Raw genomic sequence first — 11,936 nt, 5'->3', positions numbered from 1 at the left:
CACCGAATGCCCCGCAACGCCCGAATGTCAGCCCCTTCTCTTGGACGCTTCGTCCCACGGTCAGTGTCAGATGTGACAAGTAATATTTATTGTTCGGTGCTACTGTTTAAGAGTTCGGGTTTTTTCTGTTTATAAAGCATTAAATAAAATTAAGAGACCACGTAAAAATTGTGTATTTATATTGAATATTTATATTGTATTGAATATTTATTCCACAATGTCTCAAAAAAATCCAAGCAAAATTAATTCTGTCAGAATTTCATCAAAATACTTTCAACTTGAATTATATTTTGTAATTAGTTGGCAAATAGATTAAATTATTTGAATAATTACGTTATTCCCGTATACATATTGTTGGCTCAGTACCATGTCTTCGACAGAGGTAATATTTTCAACAGTACGGGCAGTGCGTGGATGACCACTCCCCACCACATGACATGCTGATCCAGTGCGATCAATTTTCGCCAACAAGTGTGCCACTCCACCTTTTGTCCAGTTTTTAGTTGGAAATTCATAAAGAAAACATGAAGCCTTTCAGTTCTTGTAAACCTTTTGATAAAACTCTTATCTTCTTTCGAAAACACCATTTTAATTTAAGCCTTAAGCCTGGTTTATACTTCTGCGTCAAGTGACTGGGGTAACCCTCGGCGCATGCAACGCGCACAGCTGTGCATTTATACTTCTGCGCGCTGTCTCTTTTGGTCTGCATTAACAATTCCGAAACGCTAGTTGGCAATGAGGTGTTAATGTTCCTCTGTGTCGAGTTTCTTCGCTGCTGTTTTGTTTTCCTGAACACTTCCAGGATGTACAAGTGGCTCAAACTCGCTCATTTTGAGGCAGGAACCGGTGGACGTGCAACAACTTTAACTATGTGGTAAACACAAAACAAAACTTTCCATCCGTAGCTCCTTCACGGGATTCTACACTTGTAAACAATCTCTCCATCAGGCTCGCACCATTCACGCGGCTCTTGGTCCCGCCCAGACTCGTCAGCGCTACCAAGCTGACCAATCACAGAGCTTGCGCTACGCGTCATTGCGATGTGTAGTTACATTTTTTGAGAGGTGCATGTCAGCAACACCGACAGCCACGGCGAAGGGCTATGCATCAGCACCGTAGCATACGCCGGCGTTTGGCGCAGAAGTATAAATCAGCTTTTTCACAGCTAAAAATTATTATAATAATTTTAAAATTAAAAATCATTACTCCAATACATCATCGCCAAAGAAAGTAAATAAAAGGATCATTCTAATACACAGACTGCTTTATTCATGTATGAAATTTAGTCATTCTTATTCCTGTAGTACGATAAGCAGACTTATTTTTTTATGATATATTATTTCTTGTTTTGTTTTGTTTTTGAGACACGGTGTATACACGTCTCTATTGGATTTATAGGTAGTGGTCTAGTACAATTTTAATAGTTTATTTCTGTTGTTGTTTTTTCAGTAAATTACAATTGGTCAGAATAACAAATGTTTTCCTTCATTGTAATTTAAAATTCAAAATATTCTGATCTAAAATTGTGATGAATGTAATATTGTGATTTAATATCATCTGAAGACATTACACCTGTTTTGTGTTCTATAATGGAAAACATAATTGGCTTTAATTAACTTTTTATTTTATATTTAGAACACATATTAGTAGTTTACTGACAGAAAAATCTAAATTTAGTTCAGAAACCAGAGAATTTTAAAGTGGTCCCTTCATTTTTCTATAGCTGCACATAAACTCACCAGCCACTTTATTAGATATAGCTTATTAGTACTGGGTTGGACCCTTATTTGCCCTTAGAACTGCCTTAATCCTTCGTGGAATAGATTTAACAAGGTACTGGACATATTCCTTAGAGATCTATTGACAGCATCATGAAGTTGCTGCACATCCATAATGTGAATCTCCCATTTCACCACATTTCAAAGGAGCTCTATTGAGATCTGGTGACTGTGAGGACCATTTGAGTATAGTGAACTCATTGTCATGTTTGGACCATTCTCTGTAAACCCTAGAGATGGTTGTGCATGAAATTTCCAGAAGATCAGCAGTTTCTGAAATTCTCAGACCAGCACCAACAACCATGCCATGTTCAAAGTCACTTAAATTACCTTTCTTACCCATTCTGATGCTTAGTTTGAACTGCTTTAGATCGTCTTGACCATGTCTACATGCCTAAATGCATCCAGTTTTTGCCATGTGATTGGCTGATTAGAAATTTGCGTTGTACCTAATAAAGTGGCCGGTTAGTGTGTATATAATGGACAAACTGAACTGTACTTAAAATGTAAATATGGTTTTGTTATTGTTTGTTAATGTACAAATGGATGAATTTGTGTTTTCGTCTGAAGGAGGTTCCTGTTACCAGAGTACTTGCCTTATGCTGGACTCTTTCATGAAAGGGGTCAGTCAGGCCTGGCCACTCACTCTTCTATCAACAGAGTATTAGCAGGTACAAGAAAGATGTTTTTCACATCTAATTTTATATAATAAAGCACTTTTTTTCTAAATTGGAAAAGTAAATTTAAATAAATCTGACAATAAACCTCTTTCAGGTGCATCTATAGGTGACGGACAGTCAGCTGTGGCCAGCAACATTGCCAACACCACTTATAGACTGCAATGGTGGGATTTCACCAAGTTTGATCTCCCAGAGATCAGCAACGGTATATTTTTTCCAAGTATTGTTGTATTTGCGCTTATAAATACATTTTTGCATGTGACATTATCTTGAATGGGTAGCTTCAAATGTTCAATTTTGTTGATCTCGTTTCTTTTCAGCCACTGTGAATGTGCTGGTTCCTCACTGTAAGATCTACAACGACGCCAGCTGTGATATTTCAGCAGACGGGCAGCTTCTGGCTGTGTTTATTCCCAGCAGCCAGCGGGGTTTCGCGGATGAAGGCATATTAGCCGTCTACTCCCTCGCCCCTCATAACCTGGGAGAAATGCTCTACACCAAGAGATTCGGTCAGTGTTAAAGAAATGTTCCCCAGACAATCAATATCCATGTTTCCATCCAAAGATGCGTATTTAACTTATTTGCAAAAATGGAATATTGCAAAAAATATTTACAAATAAATCACAGTTTCTGTCAAAAGAGTCCCACTGATAAACATTTAAATAAGTGGGAAGTTATGAAGTTATATAAATATACATATACACACACACACACACACACATCAGGATTGTGTTGTTGACTTTTTTTTACTGTACAAATAAGAAATAAAAAAAATGTATGTAATATTTCAAAATGTGAATAAAAATGGGCAGATGAATAGAACTAATAACTCTGTTTTTGCCAATACCACTGTCACCATGACTGTTTATACTTTCAGAATAGTAAAAAATCTCTCTGAATGTTGTTTTCAGGTCCAAACGCAATCTCGGTGAGCCTTTCCCCCATGGGCTGCTATGTGATGGTAGGACTGGCCTCCAGGCGGATCCTGCTCCATCCCACCACCGACCACATGGTGGCGCAAGTGTTTCGTCTGCAGCAGCCACATGGAGGAGAAACCTCTATTCGAGTAAGAACCATGCTCTTTTTCAGGGTGTCCGCGGGGTCTTAAAAAGCCTTACATTTCAAAAGCAAAATGTTGTGTTGAAAGATTGTGTTGTAGGTCTTAAAACGGGTCTTAATTTCCCTCTGTGCAAGTAAAGCTACGCAGTCAGTCCAACATCCATCCACTCACTTGTGTATATATATATTATTTATTTAGTTTTTTTTAAATTGCAAAAATATACAATCACAACAGCCATTTTTACAGCAATTCTCTAATCAGGGAAAGAAACATATAAACAATTCCTCATGATAATAACAGAGCAATATTTCCCTTATCATCATCCTCGAGTTATTTAAAAACTATATACAGGAGTAAGTGGGTGCGGGCATAATATTTGTAAATAGGCATGGATTAGGAAAGGTTTTGCAACAGGAAAGCATTAGGTTAAATAGGAGTTATACTCAATCCATTCAACCAAAAAGCCAACAAATTTATATCTTTGATCATTCATGTCATTGTGTCTATAATATATATGATTTTAACAATGTTAAACTTGTCATAAAAAAGAAACGTATTGAAAAAAAACTATATACAGGGTGGGCCATTTATATTGATACACCCTAATAAAATGGGAATGGTTGGTGATATTAGCGTCCTGTTTGTGGCACATTAGTATATGTGAGGGGGCAAACTTTTCAAGATGGGTAGTGGCATTTCTCCTGCAGTGTTGCTATCAGTGTTTGAAGAGTGGGAGAAGAGGGTTGCATTGACAATCCAACCCAATGGGCAGCACATTGAACACAAGTTATAAGTGGTCAGAAACTTGTAAATAACTAATGAAAGAATAAAGTGACGTTGAAACCAAGCACACCATTATTTTTCTTGTGAAATTCCCAATATGTTCGATGTGTTAAATGACCCTCTTCCTATAGAATAAAACAAAACTTGAAAATGGCCACCACTCATCTTGAAAAGTTTGCCCCCTCACATATACTAATGTGCCACAAACAGGACGCTAATATTACCAACCATTCCCATTTTATTAAGGTCCATCCATATAAATGGCCCACCCTCTACAACTAGACTTTTGTTGTTTTGACAAATTAAAGTATTTGGCTAAGACATAACTTATATCAAATAACATAAAAAAGCAACAACATTAGAAAAATTCCGTAGTGTTAAGCCTTGTATAATTCCTAAATTTGATTCAAAATCGTCTTAAAAGGGTCTTTAAAAGTCTTAAATTTGACTTGTTGAAACCTTCAGAAACCCTATTTTCAATATAGTCAGGAATGTAGAGTTTACCAAAGTGTTACTAATGTTACTTCAGTTGTAAGTACCAATTATTCCCCCTATTACCTACTTATTAATATATTGCACGTTTATTGATACATATAATGTATGATCTTGTTCTACATCCCTAATCCTACCCTATACTTAAGCCTAGCCACTGCCTTACTAGATATTAATAAGCAACAAATTAGGAGTTTGAGCCAAAATCCTTAGATAATGATTTGTTAATTGCGAGACTTGTACCTTATAGTAAACTGTTGACAGAGTTTTAATTTACCCTATAAACTACCTACATTTAGCAGACACTTTTTTTAAAATTGACTTAAAACTGAGAAGGCATTCAGTGATTCAACATGAAGAGGCGATTCACACAAGAAGTTCTAATTATACAAAACTGTTTGTGCCAAATTTGGGATTTTTTTTTTCCTGAGAGAGATAGATGTGTTTTTACATGTGGTTTGTCAGCACCACTCACCTGTCTGAAGCAAACTTCATAATTGCACAAAGTATTTTTATTTTAAAGATTTGTAAGAAAGTGTCTGGTGCTAGTGTCAGTTGAAATGACAGAGGGATGAAAGAGTGTGTTTTCTACAGGTGGTTTATTAACCCTACTCACCTGTGTGAGGCACACTCTGAATTGCATAATGTTTTGAGATTGTCATAAACTAGTATTTAGGATATTTAAGGTGAACTTTAAACTGTATAACAATCATAAGTTATTTTTACAATGGTAGAGTATTGTGACTAATACATTGTGGTCTGCGTTCTCTTGTGTTTCTTCAGATGATGTTTAATGTGGTCTATCCAATGGCTCCAGATCAGAGGAGACACGTCAGTATTAACTCTGCCCGGTGGCTTCCAGAGCCAGGCATGGGATTGGCCTACGGGACCAATAAAGGCGACCTGGTCATTTGCAGGCCAGTGTAAGTAAACACTCAGCTAAAGCAACAGTCTCTGAGTCGGCCATCTGCTTCACATGCTTAATTTTAGCCCTTTGCAAAGTTAAAAGTCCTTATCTAATCGTAAAACTCAATCATTTATAGTTTGTTAACTTAGTAAATGTTTTTATCCATGGCAACTTACTGTATACTTATTACAGGGACAAAAAAATTAACTGCTCCAAAACCTACTCAGTTGCAGTTGCCCTGCTGTTTATTGTCTAGATAAGCAGCTGCCTTCTAAGGAAGTGTAAATGAACTGAAGTAAACCTCATAAGTGATTGGTTTCATACACTGCAGGCACACATTGGACTGAGTCTTTTTTAGCATGTTTGAGTTAGCATGTTGTTCCTAATAGCATGAAATGCTAATATAAAAAATGCTGTGTAAAATAATCAGATCTGTACTTTTAATATAAAGAAATCCTGCATATGCTCCCAATTTTTTTTAATGTAGAGTAAGTGTTGTCTTATTTTTATACGCATACAAGTATTATGGCTCGAGGCCGAGTGCCTTAGAGTCCCACCAGTGATGGTATACAGCCACATCACACTGCTATAAGTGTGATATTGCATTCATACAACAGTTCGATGGAATAATCATGTGTATAAAAAGAAAATCAAACACGGAGAGACTCAAAAATGTATTTTTGTACAAGGAACTACTTTCTTCCACCATTCATTCACATCTGCAGCTGAAGCCAGAACAGCAAAAAACATTGTTACTTTACAATCATCACTTTAGAGCTAGTATTTGAAAACTTCTCTAGCGTAATGTCTAAAGTGATGAGAAAACAGGTGATCTTGCTCACATTTGAATATTATACGGCTGAACGGCTTGAAAGGCCATCAGTCTACAGAGAGTTCCCAGTATTTCTTTGTTGCAATCAGGATTTTACAATAATTAACCCTGAAAAAGCCAAAGCAAAGCAAACACTACCAGAATACTATGGTATTAATAGAGTTCTACAACATACAGAAAAAAGGGATTGATTATTTTTTCTGTGATGATGTGTTTAGCTGTAGTTTGAAACTTGCGCTGAGAAAATGCAGTTTTTCTCCTCTAAGGATTTATTATGCGGTCTCTGTCGCCATCTTGTGGCGGAATGTCAACCGATGCGCTGAATCTCTGAACTTTTGAATATTTAAAATAGGCAAATAGGCACTATCCTTATAAATAAACTGCCTAGTTGAAATCTAAACTACTTCATTCTCGCTTAAAAAAGCTTCAAAAGTACATTGTTGTTTAATCGCTGCAATGTTGGTCAATCTGTAGTAAGTTTATTGATCTGCTATCACTCTATATTAGCGGATTACATATATATATATATATATATATATATATATATATATATATATATATACGCAGAAAAAATTTTTTTTTGACTAATTATTTGAAATATTAAACTACACTTCACAACTACTTTCTTTATGTGTATAAAATTGATGTTGTAATTTCAGTTTTTTTTAGCTTGTTTAAAAATTTCGAGGTTGGTAAACATTTTTTAATATTTAATGAAAGAATACAATGAAAAACGTATTTAACATTTTTTATTTCAAATTGTTTAAAAATGTAATTAAATCCTCCAATTCCTGTGTATTTTATCATAGGATTATGATATATTTGATAACATATTTAGTGGTTAAGAAGCATTTCTTATTGTCATCAATGTTGAAAACAGTGATTGAAAAGTTGCGCTGTGTTATTTTGTTTTCTGACACTAGCGTTTAAACGATAGTACATGGCGATTATTTATGGTTTAATAATTTATGCTGAATATTTATGCACATCATTTAAAATTTTCTCTGCAAAACATATTATAGAATTGCTTTCTATAAGAAGGAAAGGACTCAGTGGTACCATATGTCCAAAAGAAGGCTATCTAAGCAGAAATCTAAATTAAATACTATAAAAATACTACTTTTGGCGACTGATTAAAAGTATCCTGTTCCTCTGTATGCATCTAGTATGTTTAATTGCTACTGTTTAAGATTTTATGTGTAACTTTTTGACATTTACCCTAGATCCTTAACCAGTACACTACCTAGCAAGAAAAGCAAAACAAGTCCCTTTTTGAAGCACAGTAGCCATGGAAATCGCAGATAAAATCAAACACAGTTCAACAGCGCAATAAAAGATGCATTTTTACTATCAGTAATTTCCATAAACCTGTACCATAACCAATGTCAACATTGACTCTGGGATTTAGACATGCCAGATACTCTGAGTTTATTCATAATTAGCCTCTCATCGGTTCATCTTTAACCATTGAAAAGTCAGGTGAGAGCTACTAATTCCAGACCAGTGTCAGTTTTCAGACTTTTGACAAACCGCCGTGTTACCTGAACCTGCCTTTCATTAGATTACTTTCTTCATTAGTGGCAGGAAACTCGGCTGTTCAACTGGAAAGAAGCAATTATTGTTTTTTAACAAGGTTACAGGCCACATTAGCTCTGCGCCCAATGACTTTTGCCGCTCATCGCTTTCAAGGAATTCTCCCATAAACTGATGGGTTTATAATCCGATCACAGCCCACACAGACAGATGGAGGATGTCACAATAGTTTCATTGCTACTTCAGTCACAGCTCACTTGTGTTATTTGGTCAAGTATGTGTATATATCATTTGTATTAAAGGAAGTCTCCATTTTTTGGAAATAGACCCATTTTATGACTCCTCTAGAGGTAAACTATTAAGTTTTTATTATTTTGAAATACATTTAGCCAAACTCCAGGTCTGGCAAAAATACTTTTAGCTTAGCTTAGCATAGATCATTGAATTGGATTAGACCATTAGCATCTTGCTTAAAAAAAAAAGAGTTTTGATCATTTTTAAGAGCAACAGAAATTAAAAAGTTGCTACTTGTCTAGCTGGGGACTAGTTTTAGACTTTAAAATATTATTGCACCTGCTGCAGTTATGGTACAGCAGCAAACTTCCTTGATTATTACGCCAGAATGAGTGTAAAGTTCAGAGGTCTTTGAGGGCCACTATCCTGCAGCGTTAAGCTCCAACCCTAATCAAACACATCTTCCTATAGCTTTCTAGTGATCTTAAAGACACTGCTTAACATGTTCAGTTGTGTCTAATTGTGGTTGGAACTGAACTCTGCAGGACACCAGCCCTCGAGGTTCAAGTTTGGGCACCCCTGGTATAGTTCTAAGCCGTATCAGCCTAGAAAAAAGCAACCTTAATTTACTGTTGGTCGTAGTACACAATGTAACTACAGAAAATTCAAGCTTTAAATAGGGAAATTATCAAACCTTTTTTATTTTATGAGGGAGATGCTAATGGTCCGATCCAATTCAATGATCTATGCTAAGCTAAGTTAAAAGTGCTCTCACCAAACCTGGAGATTGGCTTATTAGATTTAAAAATGGTAAAACTCAATTGTTAGACTTATTTTCCTAGTCCTTTAGAGTTTAACAATTGAGTTTTACCATTTTTAAATCCAATCAGTCAATCTCCAGGTCTGGCAAAAATACTTTTAGCTTAGCTTAGCATAGATCATTGAATTGGATTAGACCATTAGCATCTCGGTCAAAAAAAGAGTTTTGATAGTTTTTAAGAGCAACAGAAGTTAAAAAGTTACTAGTTGCTTCTTACCTTAAAAATTACTAGTTGCCTAGCTGGAGGCTTGTTTTAGGCTTTAAAATATACAGCAGCAAAGTTCCATGATTATTACGCCAGAAAGAGTGTTAGGTTCAGAGGTCCCCAAACTCAGTCTTCGAGGGCCACTGTACTGCAGAGTTTAGCTCCAACCCAAATCAAACACATCTTCCTATAGCTTTCTAGTGACCTTGAAGACACTGCTTAACATGTTCAGTTGTGTCTAATTGTGGTTGGAACTGAACTCTGCAGGACACCAGCCCTCCAGGTTCAAGTTTGGGCACCCTTGTTATAGTTCTAAGCCGTATCAGCCTAGAAAAAAGCAATCTTAATTTTCTGTGGGTTGTAGTACTCAGTGTAACTACAGAAAATTCATGCTTTAAATAGGGAAATTATCAAACCTCTTTTTATTTTATGAGGGAGATGCTAATGGTCCAATCCAATTCAATGATCTATGCTAAGCTAAGTTAAAAGTGCTCTCACCAAACCTGGAGATCGGCTCATTGGATTTAAAGCTCAATTGTTAAACTCTAGATGACTAGAAAAATAAGTCTTTTACAAAAAGAAATCAGCAGATCTTCCTGACATGCCCAAATTCATTGAGTAGCTGCCGTGTGATCAGCTGTTTTGATATTGCGCTTTGATGTGCAGTTGAGTAGGTGTACCTAGTGACCAGTGAATGTGCATTTGCAAAATTAGCTCTGTAATAAGTGAGATAATGTCATATATTTCCATTTACTTAGATGTGTAAATAAGATAATGAAGTCTGTCTGTTTTTGTTGACAGTGATTTCCGCAGCGATGGAGACAATCCGTCAGATCTGAATGCAGATTCGTTGTTTACCATCAACAGCAGCAGCCGAACCCGTGGAGTGGAGCGACCAGGGTCAGAAATGAGCTGAATACGAAATCATTTCATAGTTTGTTATATCATAGACTAGTGTTACTCATGGATTCAAAAATGCTGTTTATTTTTGACAGGACGAGCAGGTCCGGCTGGCGGTTCGACCGAGATATGGGCCTAATGAATGCTATTGGCCTGCAGCCGCGTCAAGCCGCCCCTTCAGTGACCTCACAGGGGACGCAGACTCCGGTGGTGCGACTGCAGAATGCAGAAACACAAACGGAAAGAGAACTTCCTTCAGCCAGCACCTTCCAGAACACACACACCACATCCAGACACAGTAAGACACCTGCTGAAATCTTCAGGACACATTTAGCTTGGTCTAATATTGCCAAAAAATAAGTTCATTATTCTATTCAGCATTAAATACCATCTTTAAAAATGAATATTTTTATCCATTTGTGAAGTATAGACAATGTATCTTGCTGCATCAAGTTAATGATTTAATTTTATTAATATAAAAGTGTGGTCACCTCACACTTTTTTTCGGGAATAGATGAATAATGCATTTAAATTTAAATGAATAATTTAAAATGAAAATTATAAAGTGCAATATTTAAAAAAAAAAATTATATATATATTTTTAATGATTCTCTTGGGCGAGGCAGTGGCACAGTAGGTAGTGCTGTCGCCTCACAGCAAGTAGGTCGCTGGTTCGAACCTCGGCTCAGTTGACGTTTCTGTGTGGAGTTTGCATGTTCTCCCTGCCTTTGCGTGGGTTTTCTCCGGGTGCTCCGGTTTCCCCCACAGGCCAAAGACATGTGGTACAGGTGAATTGGGTACGCTAAATTGTCCGTAGTGTATGACTGTGTGTGTGGATGATTCCCAGAGATAGATTGGCGCTGGAAGGGCATCCGCTGCGTAAAAACTTGCTGGATAAGTTGGCGGTTCATTCCGCTGTGGTGACCCCGGATTAATAAAGTGACTAAGCCGACAAGAAAATGAATGAATGAATGATTCTCTTGATATTTTCCTATTTATTAAAATTCTATTTAATGTTTCCCTTAACATATTCAGGGGTATATAAATGTTTGCACCTTGATCTTAAAGAAATTCTCCACATTTTTTTAAATTCTTTAGCTTAGCTTAGCATAAATCATTGAATCGGATTAGACCATTAGCATTTTGCTCAATTTTAAAAAATAAATTTAAAAAAAGGTTCCCGAAGATCTCTGAATAGATTGCTAAAATTGATCGCTAAAACTTATTACCAGTGTTGGGGAGAGTTACTTTAGAAAGCAATGCATTACAGTATTGATTTACTCCCCAAAAAAGTGACTAGTTGCTTTACTTAGTTACTAGTAATGCGTTACTTTACTTTTAAGTTACTTTTGCAATACTTTCTCTTACCTGGCTGAGGCTTGTTCTTTTTCTGAACTTGCTGTTTTTTTTTTGTTTGTTTTTTTTAAACAGAGAAGCTGCAATTAACAACACACTGTATAACTTTCATTTACCTTTTAAAAACGCATGAAAAATGAATGCAGGATAATGTTATCTTCTAAGATTTTTCTGACCCCGGAGCTCTGCATGCCGTACATACAGATTAATGAACGTTTAAGTCAATGTGTCTGCTACTTTTGTACTTTGTGTTATTTAAAAGTAAAATCACTGTCCATTCAGATAATTCTCTTTTACTCTTCTTCCTTGTTCAAAATAATGCGAATATTTCAATTGCAGCAATGTAAGGCTCTGCT

At 36.2% G+C, this 11,936-nt stretch overlaps 1 protein-coding gene across 4 annotated transcripts in view; it reads left to right on the top strand.

Moving 5' to 3' along the window:
* The window catches only part of ambra1b (autophagy and beclin 1 regulator 1b), a 29,003-nt gene that overhangs the window by 9,602 nt on the left and 7,465 nt on the right, over nucleotides 1-11,936 (top strand). For all 4 annotated transcript variants that reach the window (XR_015525784.1, XR_015525783.1, XR_015525782.1 and 1 more), the window contains 8 exon segments: nucleotides 1-59; nucleotides 2,349-2,449; nucleotides 2,553-2,663; nucleotides 2,779-2,967; nucleotides 3,370-3,524; nucleotides 5,577-5,716; nucleotides 10,126-10,224; nucleotides 10,320-10,522. The exon segment at nucleotides 1-59 is cut by the window's left edge and continues 22 nt beyond it. Coding sequence is in view for 1 of the 4 variants with exons in the window: in NM_001302220.1 (NP_001289149.1) it covers nucleotides 1-59; nucleotides 2,349-2,449; nucleotides 2,553-2,663; nucleotides 2,779-2,967; nucleotides 3,370-3,524; nucleotides 5,577-5,716; nucleotides 10,126-10,224; nucleotides 10,320-10,522 (1,057 nt within the window). In the remaining 3 variants the exon portion in view is untranslated.

Source organism: Danio rerio, chromosome 25 (genome assembly GCF_052040795.2).
Source record: "Danio rerio strain M-AB ecotype USA chromosome 25, GRCz13ab, whole genome shotgun sequence".
Taxonomy (NCBI): Eukaryota; Metazoa; Chordata; class Actinopteri; order Cypriniformes; family Danionidae; genus Danio; species Danio rerio.
This window is presented reverse-complemented; position numbering and strand designations above follow the sequence as displayed.